Here is a 21,244-nt window from a genome sequence, read left to right as displayed (position 1 = left end):
ATTGAACTTCAGGCTCCTCTATACTGGGCGACTTTAGCCAGGGGTCCTCTCTGAGCCTCTGTTTTCTCATCTATAAAGTGAGGATCCTACCTGCTTCACAGAGTTTCGTTGCAGTTTCTGTGAGAATAACAAAGGCAGAGCTGTTGGCAGTGTTGGGCCTGTGGTTAGGGCTACTATCAGCGTCATCACCACAGTCCCCTGCCTGGTTGCATCCATTTGATTCCTCTTCTCGGGGGTTTTGAGAGCCTGAGCCCCTTGGGGCTGCCTGGGCCTGGAGGGAGGGCTGAAGTGCCACAGTCTGGGGGTGGGGTGGGGCGGGCAAGCCTGCCCTGGGGAGCTGGCTGTCCATCTCAGGACTCCGTGAATAAACCAGGCTAAAATATTTTATTTTCAAGAAAAAGAGAGGGATGGATGGAAGTTTCTCGTGGGCGGTACGTGTGGTGGCACAGTTCAGCTTTTCTCTTCTCTTTTCCAGGCTTCTCCCATCTGCCCAGCGGGCTGTACCCATCCTACCTCCACCTGAACCACCTGGAGCCCCCCAGCAGCGGGAGCCCCCTCCTCAGCCAGCTGGGCCAGCCCAGCATCTTCGATACCCAGAAAGGTATGATGAGGGGGGGCAGGAGAAGTGAGACTGGGCTTGGGGGGTAACTTCTGAGGGGCTTTGGGCCCCCACCACTACCCAATATTGTTCTCTGAGACCCTGTCCCTAAGCCACACCCCCCCCCCCCCCCTGCAGCCTTCTGGTGCCTTCTGGTTATGCTGTGCTCGCCCAGTCCCCTTAGGCCCTTAAAACAGTCCTGGCCTCCGCCCCTTTCACAGGTGAGACTGAGTTTCGGGAAGGTCCGTCAGCAGCTAAGGCGAGATTGGGAACTCAGTACCCTTCATTTCCAGAGTCTCCCCTCCCAAAGGCTGCTCCGAGCACCAACCTCCTTCGTAACCTGGGGGTTACGGAGCGCCCCTCAGGGACCCCGCTTCTGCCTGGCTGGAGGGAGGATACACCCTCACGCCCACACCCTCTCTCCCCCACAGACGGCTTCTACCTGCCCGCCCCGGGGGCTCCGGGCGCCCTGCACTCCCACGCGCCCTCCTCCAGGACCCCGGGCGGCCACTCCTCCAGCGCCCCGGCCAAAGGCTCTTCGCGAGAAGGTCCAGCCAAGGAGCGGGCGGGCCGCGGCGGGGAGCCGCCCCCGCTGTTCGGCAAGAAGGACCCGAGGGCCCGCGAGGAGGCTGCGGGGCCGCGCGGCGTGGTGGACCTGACCCAGGAGGCGCGGGCGGAGGGGCGCCAGGACCGCGGGCCCCCGCGCCTCGCCGAGCGCCTATCGCCCTTCCTGGCCGAACTGGGGCCGCCGCGCGGGCCGGGCGCCGCCGCGGAGTGCAAGGGCAAGAACCCGCCACCGCCGCCGCCGCCCCCCGCGCTGAGCCTCTGCAACGGCGCGGGCGACGCAGGGCTCCCCGCGCTGGTGGCCAAGGAGGCGGCGCGCCAGGACGAGAGCGCGCGGCTCCGGCGCGCAGAGGCCCTGCTGCCCGGGCCGTGCCCTTGCCCCTCGCCGCTCCCGCCGCCGCCCAAGGGCCCGCCCGCGCCCCCGACCGCCCCGGCGGGGGCCTTCGCCGCGCCGCAGCCCGCGTCCGCCGGCGTCTACACCATCTTCCCAGCGGCGGCGGCGGCGGCGCGCGAGCCGGGCCGCGAGCACCGCGTGGTGGCGCCCACCTTCGTGCCTTCCGTGGAGGCCTTCGACGAGCGCCCGGGGCCCATCCAGATCGCGTCGCAGGCGCGGGACGCCCGGGCCCGGGAGCGCGAGGTGGGCAGGCCCGGCGTCCTGCAGGCGCCGCCCGGGTCCCCGCGGCCGCCCCCCGAGCGGCCCGAGGCGCTCCGCGAGAAGAACTCGGTCATCCGCTCGCTCAAGCGGCCGCCACCCGCCGAGGCCCCGCCGGCGCGGGCCGCGCGCGCCTCCCCGGACGCCCGGGCCTACCTCCCTGCCAAGGAGCTGCTCAAGCCCGAGGCCGAGCCGCGGGCCTGCGAGCGCGCCCCCCGCGGCCCCGCCGCCGCCCCCCAGCAGGCCGCCAAGCTGTTCGGCCTGGAGCCCGCGCGGCCACCGCCGCCGCCCGCCGGCCCTGAGCCCAAGTGGAAGCCTTTCGAGCTGGGCAACTTCGCCACCACGCAGATGGCCGTGCTGGCCGCGCAGCACCATCACGCCAGCCGCGCCGAGGAGGAGGCGGCCGCCTCCAAGAAGGCCTACCTGGACCCCGGGGGCGCGCTGCCCCGCGCCGCGGCCGCCTGCGCCAGGCCCGGCGCCGACGTGCACGCCTCGGCCCACGGGCCGGGGGAGGCCTCCGCCATGCAGAGCCTCATCAAGTACAGCGGCAGCTTCACCCGCGAGGCCGTGGCCGTGCGCCCTGGCGGCTGCGGCAAGAAGAGCCCTTTCGGAGGCCTGGGCACCATGAAACCCGAGCCTGCCCCCACCACCGCGGGCGCCCCGCGCACCCAGGCCCGCCTGCCACACCCTGGCGGCCCTGCGGCCGGTGGAGGCCGGCAGTTGAAGCGGGACCCGGAGAGGCCCGAGAGCGCCAAGGCTTTTGGGCGTGAGGGCTCTGGGGCCCAGGGAGAGGCAGAGGTGCGACACCCGCCCGTGGGCATTGCTGTGGCCGTAGCCCGGCAGAAGGACAGTGGCGGCAGTGGCCGGCTGGGGCCTGGGCTGGCAGACCAGGAGCGCTCCCTGTCGCTGAGCAACGTCAAAGGTGGGTCTCGGGTCCCACCTCTCACCATCTCCAGGCTTCACCCTCGCCTTCCAAATCCTGGCCACCTTTGCTTCCCATCTAGCTGTCTCAGGCTCGTTTTGACCTCTGCTCCCCACTCTCCTGCTACCGTTTGTTCTTGGTTCACTTGTGGGCTGCAGCTGCTCTTTTGAAGCTGACTGCTTTTTCCATTATGCACGTAGAAAAACGTGTAAAACGGAAAGGATGAAGGACAGATGACTCCCATTTTCCCAACACCCTGAACACTTCCCAATGATTCCATGTTGTTGCACCTGCAGGGTTCCTAGACTACACCCAGTGCCTGTCCCTGCATTCTTCATGCTTACCTTGTGGCTTTTTTCCTCTCCCTGTTGGGAAATCATTATAAAAATGTTTCACGGCCTTCACTGTCCTGTCTAGAGCACACACCATAGTTCAGCTAACCATTCCTCTCGTGGGCTTCCCCCCCCCGCTTCTCTGATGTTTTTGTGCTTGTGATGCTGTATTGAATATTTCTGTGTGTTTCACCTTCTTGGTATTTTGAGTCATTTTCTAAGAATAGGTTCCTAGGAGCAGGCTGGTTTTAAGTCTTCAGTCCTCAATCCTTGAGGGAGTAACTGCCTTACCTAGTTCATTGTTCCCCAGACCTAGTGTGGGATCTGGTGCATAGTAGGTGTTTGATAAATGAGTGAATGAGTGACCGAGGGTGATGGATAGAAACTGGGTCCCTGTGTTCTCATGGGTCTTGATGTTTGGTACCTCAGTGCCTAAAAAAAGGCTGTTGCTAATTTCGGTGGGCAAGAGTGGTGTGTTTCTTTTAGGTATTGGTGAAGCCGAGTCTTTTTCTGGGATTTGGTCCGATGTGTTTTTTTGTCCCTTGTATATGCACTGTTGGAATGGGGTTTTGGAGGGTTGATGTTTGTGGCATTTTTGTTGGAACTGTGGACTTGATCTGCCCATTGTGGAGCCGAGGATGCTTTCTACAGGTTGGGTGGGCGCTAGGCTGTACCCCGTACCTGGATGGTGTCTAGTGTGTTGTGGTGTGGCGTTTGAGACTGTTTCCCACTGTCCTTGCTCTTGTGACTTCTCAATAGCTGGCCTGGATTTCTTCCCCGTGCCTCTGTTTCCAGTGTCCGGCCAGCTTCCCTTACGCAGCTGGTACCTAGCTTAGACCTTAACCCTTGTCCTGGGCCCCTGTCTCTGGCATCCACGTGGCCTCCTTTCCTATACCTCCCAGACTTTACTCCTGGAGGCTATGTAGGCATCTTGGGTGAATGTCTTCTGGGACCCACTCCCTATCTTGGTCTGGCCCACCTGTGCTAACTTCTGGACTTTGGCCTCGGTCCATGGCGCCTAGCCACCGTCCTGTCCCTGCTGTCTTAGCCCTGCTCTCCCAGGTGCGCCCAGGAAGGCACAGGGTTGCTGGCCCTCGCCCCAGCCGTTTGCATGCACACAGTAGCTGCCGGGGATCTTCATCCAGCCTAGAGTGAGAGACACTCCATGGATGTTTGTGGAATGACTGCGTCCATGGTTCTTTCTGGAGCCTGAGTGAAGGAAGCCTGTTCCTTGACCCAGGCGGCTGGCCCGAGGCACTGCCTCATTCTGGGATTGAAGGAGCGGATGACAGCTCTGGGTCAGTGGTGGCTGGCTTGGTGGGGGATGAGCCCTTCTGCTAGGACAGAGGTTTGCATCCGGGGAACTTTTTGGGAGGCCCGAGATCTTTTTGGGTCCTTTCTCTGAAGGAATGGTCATGTGACATGGTATTTCACCCCTGTTGGGGGCTCACAGTCCTGAGGATCTGCCCAGGTCCAAGGGACATATGTCTGTGGGGACCTGTGAGAGAGAGAGAGAGAGAGAGTATTTGAGTATGTGTGAGAGAAAATGTATGTTTTTGAGAGAAGACCTATGAGAGTGCGCCCGTGAACATGCGTGAGACGGTGTGCGAGTGCATGTGCGTGTGACAGTGTGGCAGGGTATGTGTGTGTGTGAGAGAATGTGTGATGGTATGACACTGTGGGACTGAGAATTTGTGATGCTGTGACAGTGCGTGTGACTGCGTACAACAGTGCGTGTGACTGTAGCGGTCCGAGTGTGGGTATGAGTGTGGGAGAGAACTGTGTGTGAGACAGGGTGTGTGTGAGAAAGGCAGTGTAACTGTGGCAGGGCATGTGACTGGCAGTGACTGGCAGCACGAGACTGTAGTAGGAATGTGAGACAAATGTGTGTGACGTTATATGTGACCACGCGTGTGACTGAATGAGTGTGACCCTGACACTGCAACTGTGTGTGAATGAATGTGTGAGTGTGACAGTGTGATAGTGTGAAAGTGACAACGTGTGTGATGTGACGGTGTGACAGCATGTGACAGCATGTGACAGTGCGTGTATGTGTAACAGTGTACGTGTGTGACAGAATGTAGGGACGGAGGGAGGAAGGAGGACCTCCCTGATGGGCTTGGGATGAGTCGTTCAGGCGATGGTCTGTCACTGGCAGCCATTGAAAAGTAGGCAGCTGGGTTCTTTCCCTTAACACAGTTCCCATCAGAAGTAGTGGTTTTTCCCAATACTGGCACACTTGGGGAAAGGCAGGAATTGGGGGCACCCCGGCCAAGTGGGGGGTAGTCAGCCTGTGTCTCCTGGTCTCTTCTTACCTTCCCTGTCTCTTGAATTTTTGGAGAGGGCCTTCTGCTGGTCAGTGGGTTCAAAGCCGATCTTTGCCTCATCAGGTGTGTGACCTTAACACAGGAGGCCCGAGCCTTCTGGGCCCTGGTGTCCGCACTGACCATGCAGCTGCTGGGCACAAAGTAGGTGTGTCATAACCAGGCCTGCCCTTTCTTGGCACACGTTCAGCGTTTTGGGGTCTGAGAGCTTGTGTCAGCGCCTGTGAGTTCTAGATCTTTTGGAGAAATGCCCCTGGCGGGCCATACAGGCCCGGAGATGGGGTAAGGACAGGCATGACCTATGGCCATGAGCCCTAGTGACAGGTGCTATGTCCCCGGATACCCTGCACAGCCACTGTCATTCAGTGGGTGGCCCCGGGAGAACCTGGTCGTTAGGTGGAACCAGCCCAGGCCCCCAGCAACCCCTGGCAGGAGGATCTGTTGCTCTCTTGGCTTCCCCTTCAGGGAGAGGGGGCCCTGAGGAGGTGAAGGGAGTGGCCCAGGGTCTCTGGGCTGGAAGGGGCAGGCTGAGCTTGAACAAACCTTGGCCCAGGTTTACGGCTCCTATGTGTTCTTCTTGCCTGTTGGTGTCACCGCTGTGGTGGAGGCATGGGGATGGGGACTCTGGCAGGAGGGGCTGTGGGGGTGCTCCCGCATCACCCCAGGCAGAGCTGGGGTCGTGTGGGTGTCAGCAGCAGTGATGGCCCCGGATCCTAGAGAGGGCTCGGTCAGCCTGAGCCAGCAGCAGCCGCACCACATCTGCCAGAGGGACACCGGGATGGGGTTGCCGTGGGAACCAGGCCTCAGTCCTGGCCTCTACTGGGATTGGAGAGGCTGTGGCCTCCCGGTCCTGGGCCCTGGGGCGGGGCTGCAAATGCGTGATAACAGCTGTGCTGCCGTGTCCCCAGCACCTTGCCGTGCAGCTCCTCAGCGGCCGGGAAGACACTCCGATGCCAATCCCAGCCAGAGAAGCCGCCTTGTCAGTCCGGGGTATGACCTGGGCAGGTTGCTTGGCCTTCCTGTGCCTCAGTTTCCTAATCTAGAGTGGGTTGAGTTCTGGGTCCCATGTCCTGGGTTGATGACCCCTGAGTGAGTGGATGCACAGAGAAGATCTAGGGTCCTTCTGGGCAGAGAAGGGCTGGGGTGAGGTTTGTGTTTCTGGGCCCTGCCCCACATGCCTGGCTCATGGAGGAGGAGCTGGTCTCCCACCGGCCTGGGACTCAGCGTGGAGGAGTGATTGGGCCCTCTGGTTCACTCTTCCTCTGGCTTCCCTCCCACCTTGAACAAAATCTAAACCACGTTCCCTTCCACAGCCTCCAGGACCCTGTAGGCTGTACCCACCTCTTCTGTTATCCCAACTCTAGGCACCTCTCTTGCTTATAAGTCTCTCTAGCCACCATGGTCTCCTTGATGTTCTCTGGCACGCTTCTGCCCCAGGGCCTTTGTACTTGCTATTCCTGCTACATAGCTCGTTTTTTCTGTAGATATCTGTAGGGTTCCTTCTTCTTTTCCTCCCTTCCTCGCTCCCTACCTTCTTTCTTTCCTTCCTTTCCTGCATATTTATTGAGTAGCTCCCTCAGTGCCAGGTGTTGTGTTGGGAAGAGGTACACAGCCAGGAGCGGGACTCCTTGAACCAGAGCAGTACATAGGGTTATGGAGGAAGCAAATGGCAAATCATCAGCAAGCAAGGTAGTAGCATAATTGTGGTCACTGATGGGAGAGAGACAAATAGGGAGCTTCGTGGAGGAGAAATGGTCTGGGAGGGCTTCCTGGAGGAGGTGGCTTTTAAGCCGAGCTCTGACAGGAGAGCCTAAGCATTCTTGGGGAAGGGCACTCTGGGTAGAGGGAACAGCATGTATGGCCCTGAGGTGACTGGAGTGCAGGAATCCAAGGTCATAGGGGCATGGTTCTATGGGGCTGGCGTTCTGCGGGAGGGACAGGTGTGAGTAAGGGCGGTAGAGGTGACAGGTTGACATGGGAGGAGGAGGGTAGATCTGTAGTACAGCCAAGCCTGGGTAGTGTGGGCATGTCGTATTTCTTCAGAGACCATCCGAATTTGGAGAGAGCTGCTCTGGGGCTCTGACTTGGGGTTGGTGGGTCCCCCAAGGTGGGTGGGGCTGCAGACAGGTTTGCCGTGGGAGGTAGGGCCAGAGATGGGAAGCCGCTGACACCCTGAGTGATTGGTGACAGTCACAGCAATGGAGAGGCATCGGGCCAGAGGACAAGGGACTTGGAGTCAGGATACCCTGCGGGCACTTGTCCCTTTTGGGGACTTCAGGAATTAGTGCAAAGCCTGTGCCTGAGTCCAGGGTGGCCCAGGGAGTGGGAGGCCATCTCCTCTGGGAGAAGGAAGCTGGGCGCACATGCTGAATTCCCAGCCCAGTCACAGGCCTCTGGGTGGCCATCCACATGTTGGCCCTGCCTGCAGCCCGGGCTGCCCTTCTGGCCCTCCCTACCTCGGGGGATCCCTGAACAGGGCCCCTTCCAGTCCTTAATGAAGTGGGCTAGTGGGCTCAGGCTCCCTTTGGATACGGGAGCCACATTGATTGACGCCGGAGGCAAGGGGCACCCTGGCTGGGTCTCAGCCCAACCTGGCTGTGGCACTGTGTTCCCACGGAGGGCCTCTCCCCTCCCTGCCTGGGGCCCGGAGGGGTTGCAGTGACGTTGAGCTGGCATACACGGCGTCTGCTCAGTGCCTTTGCTGACCGTGGCCTTGCTGAATGGTTGAGCAGGTGGCCAGGGATGTACCTCGGTGTCCCCCAGGGGCAGGCTGTGAAGCCACAGTCTCCCTTGTCCGCCCGCACTCCTGCCAGGCTGCCAGATGCCCTTGTTGTTGGCGCTGATCTGCCAAAAGGTCCCTGCGCTCCCCTGTTGGCCCCGCCCTCCCCTGTTGGCCCCGCCCACCCCGGCATTTGCGGTGCTCTCACTGTCCCAGTGTCTCTAGCTGCCTCTGGGTCCCGTTCTTTCCCCAGTGCTAGGCTGCTGGCTGTCCCTCTGTGCACTTGGTCCATGGGCACATGGGCTTGGGTCTCTGGCATGCTCTCTCAGGGCTCTTGCCCTTGGTCTTGGGGCTGGCAGGCTCCGGCCTTCCCCAGAGGACGGGGAGATGCCCTGGCACCCCTGAACCTCTCCTGGGGGCTCTGTTCTTTGCGAGCACCTGGTTTTGGGGGTACGGGGGGGGGACTAAGGAGATGGCAGCATTCCTAGTGAGGTTCTTTCCCACGAGGGTGGGGGCTGCTGCTGGAGCAGTGACACCTGCGTGCTGGGGGGACTGGGAGCGGCCTCCTCCCCGAGCATGAATCCCAGCCCCAGTGGGTTTCCGTTTTGACGAAAGTCTCCGGGGCTTTCTGTGTGGTCTCTTGCTGCCTCCCATGCCCTAGTGTGCCCTGGACTGCCACATGTGTCCCGAGTTCCAGCTCGTGGTGTAGAAAACGCCTAGGAGGAGGGGCTGGGCCAGAGTGGGAGGAAGGTGGCGGGCCGAGGAGGGACAGAGGAGACGGTGGGGGCCCTCCATGGGGTCCTGCCCCGCCCCACCCCCCCTTCGATTAACTGGCTGAGTGCCAGGCTGGACTTGGGGACATGCCTTCTCTGCTCTGAGGGGTCTCTGGGGGCCGGGCAGCTCATGGGAGGTGTGGTGGTACTAGCCTGGGTGGGTGGCGCGTGCTGGGCAAGGGCGGGGACAGGGGAGCCCCAGTGGCAGCTCCCGCATTTTCTGCTCACCCCCATGTGGATCATCTTGTCTCGTTTTATTCTCCTGTCTCGGTTTTAGAAAGATGAGCTGCATGTCTGCAGCAGCCAGCACCCCGATGAGACTTCCGTGAGGCTTGAGGGTGGTGGCGGATTCCCGGGGACCTGGGTCTGGCTGTGCTGCTTTTTTGGCTTGAGGTCCTCCCTCCAGTCCTACCCATCCCGCCCCCAGATTCTGCCCTCCCAGCCCCAAAGTAGCAGAGCTGCGACAGTGAATGTACTTGGCCTTCTCGCGGGATCCGTCTTAACAGCATGCTGGGGGGCTCCCCATGGGAGTGCGAGTTATAGACCGGCCCTCCGTGGGGTGTGGAAGGGCCTGGCACCAAGGACATCTGGCCGGGAGGGGGGCTCGCTGGGGCCCTGGACTGGGGGTCACCACCTGTCTACTCCCCTCAGGGCACAGCCGAGCCGATGGTGACTGTGGGGATGAGAGGACCAGGCACCGAGAGGAGCGGCTGTTGGGGGCGCGGCTGGACCGAGACCAGGAGAAGCTCCTCAGGTGAGGGCTTGGGGGCTACCCAGGGGCCGGGATGCATGACCCTAGTGGGTGTGGCCTCTTGTCTTGGGAGCTGGAGCTATCCTGACCCACGACCTGGATCCTAGGCCAGATGGCCCCACAGTCCCTCTCCAGGGAGTGTGTGTCGCCCCTCCTGGGGGAGGTCCTGGGGGGCCATTCTTTTCTGAGCCAGAGCTGGTTCCTCTTCATGCTGGGTGTCCGCTGGGTATTCGGGGGGATAACCATCCTCTCCCCCATCCCCTCCCCAGGCCCACGGGGCTGTTGCCAATGCCTGTTTCCCTTTCAGAGAAAGTAAGGAGCTGGCTGACCTGGCCCGCTTGCACCCCACCAGCTGTGCTGCTAATGGCCTGAACCCTAACCTCATGGTGACCGGTGGCCCATCGCTGGCAGGCTCCGGGCGCTGGTCCGCCGACCCCGCAGCCCACCTGGGCACTCATCCCTGGCTGCCCCGCTCGGGTAGCACGTCCATGTGGCTCGCCGGGCACCCCTACGGTGGGTGTGGGGTGCGCGAGTTCCCCTTATCTGGTGCTTGAGGATAGAGTGGGCCCCACATGTTCTTGCCTGGAGCCCAGGGCTGGTGCCGGGGCATGACTGTGGGTGGAGGGGAGTTGCTCGTGGGACCCACGCCCAGAGCGGCCTCCTGTCTTCTGTGGCCAGGGCCTGGGCCTCGCATCCTCTCCCTGCACTTGAGCTCCTTCATGAGTCCGAGGAAGGTGGTCACTAAGACACCCGCCTGGGGGTCTCTCTGCTGAGCCCATTAGAAGCGGGTGCCCAGGGGTGGGTGGCTGTGGACATGCTTGCAGCCTGTCACCCCTCAGCTTCCTGCCTGGAGGCCCGAGGAGGTGGGAGTCTGGGGAGCAGACAGCAAGGGCTTGGGCCTGTCCCCCCCTTCCCCCGGCTCTTGGCCTTGACTCGGTTCTGGGTCCTCCTAGGCTTGGGCCCACCTCCTCTGCACCAGGGCATGGCGCCCGCCTTCCCGCCTGGCCTGGGGGGCTCCCTGCCATCAGCTTACCAGTTCGTGAGGGACCCCCAGTCGGGCCAGCTGGTGGTCATTCCCAGCGACCACCTGCCTCACTTTGGTAAGTGGTGGCCTTTGGGTGGAGGGCTCATGGGTAGGAGGCAGACCGGGGCTTCGAGGATGTTCTGATGTCCATGGCTTCCCCGTGTCAAAAATCCATAGGCGTCTTGGTTTTAATGTTCTCCTACCCAGAACCAAAGCAGGTTTTCCTTTCTGGGGCCTGCACACCCCTCCCCCCTGGCCCTGGTGCCTCCCATCCCTCAGGAGTCAGCTTGGCAGACCACTGGGTGTGGTGGGGAGGAAGCGATTGGAGACCCCCTGTTGGCATGCTCCTGCCCTAAGAGTCCCGGGACATCCCACCTGGGGTGTGGATGGAGCTCTTGGGTCTGGGCCCTGGGCCAGGGAGGTGGGTGCAGAGGGAGGCTCCGGGCCAGCCCTGCCCCGCCTCCAGAGGGGGCGGCCGGGGGCGCTGGGGGGCGGATGCAGCCTCACTGTGCGTCCTGCCCCTAGCGGAGCTGATGGAGCGGGCCGCGGCGCCCCCGCTCTGGGCTGCCCTGTACCCGCCGGGCCGCGGCCCCCTGCACCACGCCCAGCAGCTGCAGCTCTTCTCCCAGCAGCGCTTCCTGCGGCAGCAGGAGCTCCTGTACCTGCAGCAGCAGGCGGCCCAGGCCCTGGAACTGCAGAGGAGCGCCCAGCTCGTGGTGAGTGGGGGGGAGGGGTGGTGACGGGGCCGGGAGCCCGCTGCAGCCCCCCAGGGATCGAGAGGCAGATGGCTCCACAGGCAGGAGCTCAGCAGTTAAGAGCTGTGAGGGAGAAAAGAGGGCAGGGGCTGGTGGTCAGGGAGGGCCACCTGGAGGAGGAGGAAGCGTCAGCCCACAGACCCGAAGGAGTTGACCATGGACAAACCCTTCAGGCACAGGGAACAACGTGAGCAAGGCCCAGAGGTGGATGGAGACTGGCAGGGTACAGGGTGCAGCAGGGAAACCGAGGCAGGCCAGGCAGCCTGCTGGACTGGGGAAGTTTGCATTGGATGCTGTTTTCTGAGCCCAGGCTGACCACCTCCTTGAGCTCCCCCGGCCGGGCTGCCAGCTCCATGGTCCAGGCTCCCTTCTCAGGCCAGGGCTGGCCTCTGACCATTGTGTTGATTGATCGCAAGAGCTGGGAGACGAGGGGTTCCCCACGTGGGTGGGCTCCCAGAAGTCCACAGCCTTCCTGCCTCCTCCTGCCTCCTTCCAGGACATCTATCTGCTGCTTGGCCTGTCCCTTTTCCTTCAGGCAGTGGCCACTCCAGGGAAGTCCACTGAGGTGGCCCAAGCAGCAGGCAGGGCAGTGGACAGGGCCAGGGCCTGGGGTTTGACCCTCAGCTCTGGCGTATCTGGCTCTGTGCCCTTGAGTGAATGACTTAACGTCTCCGGGCTTAGGTTTCCTACTCTGGAGAGTACTAGTAACTCTGCGTCATCAGGATTATCAGTGAGATTTAATAATCAGGAGAGTGGCTGGTGCTGGGAGCATTTCTTCCCAGTATGTTTTCTGTGACTGCCTGGCTCCCTGCCCCCCTCACCTCCCCCATGAGCACTGGCTGTCCTTCCATTGCCTCAAAGAGCATCAAATGCAGGAAGAGACCCCCCCCTCCCGCCACCACAGGCATTTTGAGACCCAAAGGCGATAAGGCAGGAGCGTACTCAGTAGGTAGTGAGTTCCCCGTGAGGGTAGCTATTCTAATGCCATCAAAGTGTGGGGAGTGGGGTGTCTCCTTTAACATCAGGAGCCTCATGCCTCTGCCCTGCCCTCCTTGTCCTGACAGCAGGTTCCCAGCAGGGCCAGGCTGGAGGCGCCCCCCCCTCCCCGCACCAGCCCTGTCTGGGGTTCCACAAGGAACGCTGTGCTTGTTACACGCGAGTCAGGATGGAATGTCCATAGCAGGCCGGGAGGGTGGGCAGCCTGCACCCTGGACCCCGCTTGAGGGGCCCCCGGGGATTGGGGAGGTGCTGGGTGATGCCTCCTGCTGTGCTCACCCTGCGTGCCGGCCGCCTCCCCAGCAGGAACGGCTGAAGGCCCAGGAACATCGGGTGGAGATGGAGGAGAAGGTGAGCAAGCGGAGCCTGGAGGCTGCAGGCAAGGCCGGCCTGGCTGCCCCAGGCCCTGGGCTGCTGCCTCGGAAGCCCCCTGGCCTGGCTGCTGGCCCCACGGGCACCTACGGCAAGGCCATGAGCCCGCCACCATCTCCCCGCGCTTCCCCTGTGGCTGCCCTGAAGGCCAAGGTCATCCAGAAACTGGAGGATGTGTCCAAGGCACCCACCTATGCCTACCCCGCCACGCCCAGCTCCCACCCCAGCAGCCCGCCGCCCGCCTCCCCGCCGCCCACTCCTGGCATCACCCGCAAGGAGGAGGCGCCTGAGAATGTCGTGGAGAAGAAGGACTTGGAGTTGGAGAAGGAAGCGCCCAGCCCCTTCCAGGCCTTGTTCTCGGGTAGGAGTGAGGCTCAGACCCCCAGGGGCCGCGTGCTGCTCAGACTGGAGGGGGCTCGGGTTCTGGCAGAGCTGTCCCCCGCCGCCGGTCCATGTACCCTCCATGGGTCCGGCCCTTCCTTCCTTCCTCTGTCTGCTGGGTGCCTGCCCTGTGCCGGGTCTGCTTCCAGGCTCTGGAATGAACGCATGAGCATGGGGGGCTCGGCCTTTCTCGGGCCCCACTTCGGGAGCACAGTTACGTTCGAACCTACCTTGGGGTGCCTGGGTGGCTCCATCTGTAAGGTGTCTGACCCTTGATCTCGGGGTCATGAGTTCAGGCCCCATGGTGGGTCCCATGGCGGGTTCCACAGCGGGCACAGAAGCTATGGTTTAAAAAAACAAAACAAAAACCCCAACTGTTTCTGAAGGACTCATTCTGAGGATCAAGCAAAGCTTAGAACTGTAAGGCACACTGTGGCTGGCCCACGGGAGCTGCTGAGTGGGCACAGTGAGAACAGTAGCATGGGGATCCCCATTCTGGGGGTGCCCCCCCGCTGTCAGCACAGTGCTCTTCCCCACCCCGGCCTGGGTCAGTGGGACGTGCAGCGGTGGCCTGAATGGCATGCCTCCTCCCTGGTGGCCCTTACGAGTGTGAGAGCATGGCCGGGAGGATGTGAGTTCAAGTTGAGATTCTGCCACCAGAACGCTGTGTGACCTTGGGGCACGTGGCTGCCCCTCTCTAGGGAGATTGCTGATGTCTGGCACAGAGTACGTGCCTGGGCCCCGGGAGGTGCTGTGTGCGCCCATCTCCCCCTGGTCAGCCCAGGGAGCACTGTGGAGATCCGCCCGCAGACAGTCCTGCTCTTGGAGAGGACGCTTCGATGGGGGAAGGGTAGAGTAGGAAGGTTGGGGGGAGGGCAACACTGCAACAACCTGGGTGCCCCAGCTCTGCTCTAACGGGATGGGGTGGGAATGGTGGACCGGAGATGTCCTGGGTGGGTGAGGACCGTGGGCGGTCTGCTGAGTGTTTGCTTCTGGGCTAGCCTCGTGCTGGATCCTGTGGGGTTAGGGCTGGGGAGAGAAAGCAAGCCGATGATGATTTCTGCTTCTGAGACCTGAAGCCCCTTGGGGACAGGATGGTGGCTGACTTTTCTCTCTATGGTCTGGACATGCCGATGTCCCCAGATGCTGCCGGGAAGAGGTCACAGCTCCGTAGGCTGGCCGGGACAGGAGGGTGGCCACAGGGTCTCTGTCTTGGCTGGTGGGTGGATGTGCATGAGGACATGAGGGATGTCAGATGTGACAGAGCGCCACTGCTGACTTCTCCATGTCCTTGGCAGATATCCCACCCAGGTACCCGTTTCAAACCCTGCCGCCGCACTACGGGAGGCCCTACCCGTTCCTGCTGCAGCCCACAGCGGCCTCCGATGCCGACGGCCGGGCCCCTGATGTGCCGCTCCCGGCCGATGGGCCCGAGCGCCTGGCGCTGTCGCCTGAAGACAAGCCTATCCGCTTGTCCCCCTCCAAGATCCCAGAGCCTCTGCGCGAGGGCCCCGACGAAGAGCCGCTGGTAGAACGGGAGGTGAAGGCCGAGGTGGAGGACGTGGACGACGGCCCTGCAGAGGTGCCCTCCTTGGAGTCTCCCCTGACATTGGCTCCCGAGGAAGCCCTGGCAGCCCCAAGCCCCGTGGCTGGCTGTGGAAGTGGTCTGTTGGAGGCCCAGGCGCTGAGCGCCAGCGGGCAGGGGGGCATGGAGCCCCCCGGGGGCCCGGACTTCACGGAGGGGGCCGAAGCGCGGGTCGATTCCCCAGGCCGGACAGAACCGTGCACAGCCACCCCGGACCTGGGGGTGCGACTGACACCAGAGACACTGGTCGAGGCCAAGGAGGAGCCCGTGGAGGTGCCCGTCGATATGCCCATGGCTGTGTCCATGGCGGAGGCGGTGCCTGAGGAGGGCCTAGCACAGGCAGCCCCGAGCGAGCCCCGGCCCAGCCTGGAGTTGGCGGACTGTGACATGCCCGCCGGGGACGGGGAGTGCCTGAGTCTGGAGGCCAGGGAGGCCGCACCTGTGCCCAGCGGCTCCTGCTTCCTGGAGGAAGAAGGCTCCGACCAGTTTCTGCCCGGCCTGGAGGACCCACTGGCTGGTATGAACGCTCTGGCGGCAGCTGCGGAACTGCCCCAGGCCAGGCCTCTGCCCTCCCCGGGCCCTGGCACCCAGGCCCTGGAGAAGCTGGAGGCAGCGCAGAGCCTGGTCCTGGAGCAGAGTTTCTTGCACGGGATCACCCTGCTGAGCGAGATTGCCGAGCTGGAGCTGGAGAAGAGGAGCCAGGAGGTGGGAGGTGAGCCACAAGGTGTGCTTGGTTTCTGGGGCTTTTTTTTTTTTTTACATTTTTAAATTCTTTTGTAAGAATTTAACAATTTTGAAAATCCTCAGGAAATGGCTTATTTGTGTCTGGTTTTTATTTTTTTTAAGTGGAGGCAAAATCCACATAATGAAATTGACCATTTCAGTTGGTTACAGGTCAGTAGTGTTCCAAGCGCCTTCATGTTGCCATGCAGCCGGATCTACGGGTTTCTTAGTGATGACGTTTCTCCTTGTTCTGTCAGTGCTGGGTTTTTTACTGGCACCATTCTTGGTGTTGTAGGGGACAGGAACTCTCCTTTGAACTTAGAAAATGGTGGGGTAAATTGATTGGCTCTTGGAACCTAAGTACAGTGATAATTAGTAAGTTTCAGCTATGGCTGGATCTGGGTGTTTCAATTAGCAATAATCGCGCCTTGGATAAACCTCATTGGCTACGATACTGCCACTGCGCAAAGCTTGGATCTGGACGTTTCAAGTCATCAGGAGTTTCTTTCCCTATATACCCCTTCCCCATCTCTCTCTCCAGCTGCTCCATTTTCCTGTCTGTTGGCCTCATTCACAGCAGGCCCACTGCCCCCATGGGGGTCACCAGCACTTCCTTGCAGGCCTACAGGCCTACCTGATTCTGCAGACTCTAAAAAGAGGCCACCACTTTCTTGGGTACCTCTGGCAAATGAAGTTTGATTCATTCTCATTGGCTCCCTGGGGTTCATGCTCTCTGCAGAAGCAAGGGGTGGCTGGGGAGCTGGGAAGGAACAGGCTGATTGTTCACTGCCCCTCACGGGGCTCTCCCTTCTGGAGGGCAGGGGAGGGTAGCCCTCAGAAGGAAACAGGTACTGTCAGCAGAAGGGCAGTGAATTCTGGGCTAGGTACAAACCCACTGGTGTTCAACACAGAAACTCAGGGCGTTCCAAGAAATGTGTACAGAAGGAGCTGTGGGCCAGGCGAGCCTCACCACCCCACGCTCGGCCCAGAACTGGCATGAAGGAGGGAAGGGCCCAGGCGACAGCTGTCAGGGTGGTAATGTGTTGCTAGTGTTTTGGTGCATTTTTTCTAGAACTTTTTCTGTACACACACCACTTCTAAAATTAAGATCGTTTTGTAAACAATGTTCTGTGAGCCGCCCTTTTCACTTATCATATCTCTATGAAATATTTTTCAGAGCTGTGTGTCTTGACAATTTTTTTTAGGGACAGTCAAGTTTTCTAGCTCGTGGAGGGCCCAACCTTCAGTAACTTAGTCCTAGATGGTACTGCCCTCTGTTTTGTTTTGTTTTGTTTTGCTGTTGTACGTAATATGATGGTTATGCCTGAAGAAAAATCCTTGGCCGTCCCTCTGATTTTCCTGGGGGTCTGTTCCCCGGGAAAATGGCTAGGTCAGAACCAAGGCCACATTTTCAAGGCCTGTTCATTGCCATGGTCCTGTGGCCCCCTGGAAGCCTGGACGGGTGCCGCCCACTCCCCCACAGGGGTCTGTTGTTTGGTTCTTCTTTTTTTTTTTTTTTTTAAAGATTTTATTTATTTATTCGACAGACAAAGAGCACAAGTAGGCAGAGAGGCAGGCAGAGAGAGGAGGAAGCAGGCTCCACGGGGCTCAATCCCAGGACTCGGGGATCATCACCTGAGCCGAAAGCAGAGGCTTTAACCCACTGAGCCACCCAGGTGCCCCTGTTGTTGGGTTCTTGTTGTCGAAAAGTTCATGACTTCTTTTCTCTCGTTTAAATAGTTCCATACAAAAAAATTATTTTTTAGAAGAAAATGAAAATCCTCTTGGAGTCCTGCCAGCAGGTGCTGGGTTTTCAGTGGGGGCTGCAGAGGGCCCAGTTGGGAAGGAGGGGCTGAAGATGGGTTGCCCATGGGGCATGGGGACTGCTGCCCACCGTTGCTCCTTTGCCCGCCCCTGCCTCATTTAACTGTGTGCCGGCACGGTTTTTAGACAAGGCTGTCCATGTGCAGCCCTTGGCACTGTTGGGTGGTGACAGGCAGTTATAGGTGGACACAGTGGGAAGGGGACACGGTGGAGGCGAGAAGGCCAGGGATCCTCTTCTTGATTGAAATGACCTGAGGAAGGTCAGGGAGGAACTCTTCTGGGGGAAACATTCCAGGCTGACAGAACAGTAGGTGCAAAGGCCCTGAGGTGAATGGTGGGTGTGGCTCTGTGTGTGGCACATTGGAACCGGAGCCAGGAGGCTGGGAGTAGAGTGGAGTGGAAGGAGGAAAGTGGTGGCCACAAGGAGCTTGGCAGGTTGGGCAGGGGATGGGGTCCCCGGGCCCTCCTGGAAGAGGGTTTGGAGTTCCAGTGATAGGATCAGATTTCAGTAGGGTCATTTGGGGGCTGTGTGCATAATTGATGCTGAGACAGGGGTGGATGCAGGGAGACCCAGGAGGAGGCTCCAGGCCCTGGGGGTGGGGTGGGGCAGGTGGAGGCGTGGAGCGGGAGGATTCTGAGTGGAAGTTAAGGTGCAGCCAGTGGGCTTTTGCCAGACTCTGGGTGGGTGTAAGAGCAAGTCCAAGGTTCCTGGCCTGACCTGTGGAAGAGCACTTTTCAGGAGGTGGGGAGTTGGGGATTGGCGGGGGGAGACTTTGTGACCTGCAGGTGGTTTCTGCTGAGGAGGTGTGGTCCAGGGCTGGCTGGGTGGCCCTGGGCTGGATCTGTGGCCCTGGGCTGGCTAGTGCACTTGGGAGGTGCTGGTGTGTAGGGGTTGTGTGTGCTGAAGGTTCTGGTAGCCCTTTTCTCTTCCCAGCAGCTGCTGACAGGATACAGAGCATCAGTCCTCCACAAAAGGCCCCAGGTGGCACTTAGAGCTTCCCCATGGCCCATGGGTCACATCCGTGCTGGTACCTCCACAAGGCTGGTGTGTTGGTTAGCTGGGGCTGCTGTCACAGACACCACAGACTGTGGGACTCAGAGATCAGAAACGTGTTGTCTCCTAGTTGGGTGAGGGGGCGAAGTTCTAGACCTGGGGCAAGCAGGGCTGGGTCCTGTGGAGGTCTCTCCTGTGTCCTCACCTGGTTGCCCCTTTGTGCCTGTGTCCAGAGTTCCCTTTCCCTTAGGGACACAGTCCTCCTGGATTAGGGTTCCTCTAATAATTTGACTTTAGCTTGATTTCCTCTTTAGAGGTTCTCAAAATAAGGTCACTTTCTGAGGTCCTGGGGTCAGGACTTCGGCGTGTGGATTTGGCAGGGGACACCGTTCATCCCGTAGCAGCTGGCCTAGGGTCATCCCGGCTTCCCTGGGCTGTCAGTCGTGAGAGCCCCAGCAGGACTGGTTTGGAGGGCGAAGGAGGAGACAAAGGTGCACCTTGGTCCCCTCCTCTGTAACGGGGTGGCCCTCTCCTGCCTTACCCAGCAGCTGACTCTGATGGCTTGGAGGACCTTGTGAGCCCCGCACCAGCCCCCGTTGTGAGCTGACGGGGTTCACTGGGTTGCTTCCTCAGTTTCTGCAAGGATATGGAAGAGCAGAACCCGCGGCTCTTAGTCGGTGGTGACACTCCTGGTTGTCACTGCTCGGGGGAGTACTGCTGACATCTAGTGGGCAAAGGCAGGAGATGCCACTGCAGCAACTGTAGCGCATGCCCAGGACAGCCACAACTTTGGGGTGGGGGGGCCGAGGAGGAGCTGAGCCAACTTGGATGGCGCCAAGGTCGAGAAGCCCTGAGCCACGCGAGAAAAGTCACTGATGTTGATTTTATGGAGCTATACGCATCGGTAGTAAAGAATATACTTTTTTCTTTGGTGCACGTGAAAAACTAGCACCTCAGGTACACTCACAAAACCCGATCACACGTTAGATCACTGAGAAAACACCAGTTAAAAAAAAAAAAGAAAAGAAAAGAAAGAAAACTTATTTAACTTTGGGAAAGACTGGAGGGGAGATGACCTCCCATGAGCCACTGCTGAGATGCTAGGTTGGTGCGCCCTTTCTGGAGGTGGCTGGAATATTTGTCAGAGAAATGTACGTACCTCGATTATGTTACTCACACAGGTGGGAATTCTCCTAGAACCTGCATGTCCTGACTGTGTGCCTATCCACCCACTACCAAAAAAAAAAATTTAGAAATGACTAAAATGTCCTATTAGTAAAGAGTTAGTTATTTAGATTGATTAAATCTCCGCAGTGCCAGAGAATTTTAGGCACCTGTTACTGGGTCTGGTCATGTAAAGTTGCTGTTATTATGGTGTCTTTGATCTGCAGAGGTGTCAGTGTTGTAAGTTTCAGGCTCATAACATGTGGTAGACATTCGTTTTGCCATGCTGCGTAGAGAGGTGAGGTGTTCTTCCGTGTTTATAAAGGATGCCCATGGACATTGCTTGTGTTCGAATACGGGCACATGTTTCTGGGGTCTTCTACCAGAATGTCTCCTTCGGCACTTCTGGTGGCAGGGGCACCTCTCTTGGGGAGGGGAAGATGTTCTTTCTTCACCCCTTTCTGCCAGGTTTGTGTTTCTTGTGTTCTCATATTAGCTTTACAGTTTATAAAACTTAACTTGGGCTCCTGTTTTTCTGGAAGTGAAAAGCGTGCATATTCCTCATGGAAAATGTAAAGGGCAGATAAGCGGAAAGAGGCACACTCCAGAAAGTACGACGACTTTGTGTAGCAGTGGACATTTGGAACGGGGTCATGCTGTGTGCTCCCCAGCTCTCGCTCGTTCTCATTTAGCACCATGCACCATTTCTTGCTTCTTGGAAAGGCTGCGGTGTAGTCAGCATCTTTGGGGCCACCATGTGGCCTTAGGCAAGCCCTGAGCTGGTCCTGGGCCTCATTCTCCTCCCTCTTTGGGGTCGGGCTGGCTGCTGAGTCCAGGATTCCTGCCCCCAGGCAACGCCTAGAATCCTCCCCCAAGGGCAGGCATAGACGCATGGGCTCACCTGCCTCCCAATGTGCAGGTGCAGAGCGGGGCCCAGCGGTGCGGCCCTCGTTGGAGAGCCTGCTGGCAGCCAGCAGCCACATGCTGAAGGAGGTGTTGGACAGCCCCTTCGTGGACCCACTTAAGAACCTGCGGCTTCCGCGGGAGCTGAACCCCAACAAGAAGTACAGCTGGATGCAGAAGAAGGAGGAACGGGTGAGGTGTCCCGGAGTGTTTTTGCCTGCCTGTGGGCTCTGGGATGGATCCCACAGAGATGCCATCTTGCTGGGGACATGGCTGGCTTTGGAGTTGGAAGGGCCTGATCTGAGACCAGCTTCTGCCACTGACTTGCTGTGCAGTCCTGGGCGAACTCTTTCCCCTTTCTGGGTCTCAGTTTATCTGTGGGACAATGGGCGACTGCCTGATGGGTTGGGAAGAGCAGCCCTGGCTGTGCCCCTCGCTGCCTGTGGGCCCCGGGCAAGCACCTCACGTTTCTGAGCCTCCATCTATAAATGATGGGTAACGCGACAGGCCATGCTGCTTAAGCAGCTGTCCGGGGCCACACAGCCCTTGCTCAGTCCTTTGGACTTGGGTTTTGATCCCTATTCTGCGTTCTGCCCACGGCCTTGGCTAATAAGTGGCAGAGATGGGGTTCGAGCTAGGGCCCCGTCACCATCAAGCCTCGCCACTCCTGCGGGTGGTAGGAGCTGGTGGGTGTCGGCGTTCTCACCCCGCTCTCCCCGCAGATGTATGCCATGAAGTCGTCCTTGGAAAGCATGGACGCCATGGAGCTGGACTTCCGGATGCGGCTGGCCGAGGTCCAGCGGCGGTACAAGGAGAAGCAGCGAGAGCTGGTGAAGCTGCAGAGACGCCGTGACCCCGAGTGAGTGTGCCCCCAGCCGCATCCCGCGG

At 59.9% G+C, this 21,244-nt stretch overlaps 1 protein-coding gene and 1 pseudogene across 7 annotated transcripts in view; one reads left to right on the top strand and one right to left on the bottom strand.

Moving 5' to 3' along the window:
- TNRC18 (trinucleotide repeat containing 18) overlaps positions 1 to 21,244 on the top strand; it is an 83,741-nt gene that overhangs the window by 24,351 nt on the left and 38,146 nt on the right. For 5 of the 7 annotated variants that reach the window (XM_059155095.1, XM_059155094.1, XM_059155089.1 and 2 more), the window contains 10 exons: positions 476 to 601; positions 1,030 to 2,736; positions 9,536 to 9,638; positions 9,943 to 10,148; positions 10,589 to 10,735; positions 11,185 to 11,375; positions 12,714 to 13,143; positions 14,462 to 15,472; positions 20,373 to 20,548; positions 21,079 to 21,215. In XM_059155095.1, coding sequence (XP_059011078.1) covers positions 476 to 601; positions 1,030 to 2,736; positions 9,536 to 9,638; positions 9,943 to 10,148; positions 10,589 to 10,735; positions 11,185 to 11,375; positions 12,714 to 13,143; positions 14,462 to 15,472; positions 20,373 to 20,548; positions 21,079 to 21,215 — 4,234 coding nt within the window. The remainder of the gene's footprint in view (positions 1 to 475; positions 602 to 1,029; positions 2,737 to 9,535; positions 9,639 to 9,942; positions 10,149 to 10,588; positions 10,736 to 11,184; positions 11,376 to 12,713; positions 13,144 to 14,461; positions 15,473 to 20,372; positions 20,549 to 21,078; positions 21,216 to 21,244) is intronic. The other 2 variants (XM_059155090.1, XM_059155091.1) reach the window with 2 other exon arrangements.
- Positions 15,875 to 15,943, bottom strand: LOC131820248 (U4 spliceosomal RNA; annotated as a pseudogene).

The sequence above is a fragment of the Mustela lutreola genome, chromosome 17, assembly GCF_030435805.1.
Source record: "Mustela lutreola isolate mMusLut2 chromosome 17, mMusLut2.pri, whole genome shotgun sequence".
Lineage (NCBI taxonomy): Eukaryota > Metazoa > Chordata > Mammalia > Carnivora > Mustelidae > Mustela > Mustela lutreola.
The sequence above is the reverse complement of the archived record's forward strand: the minus strand, read 5'-3'. Positions and strand labels throughout refer to the sequence as shown.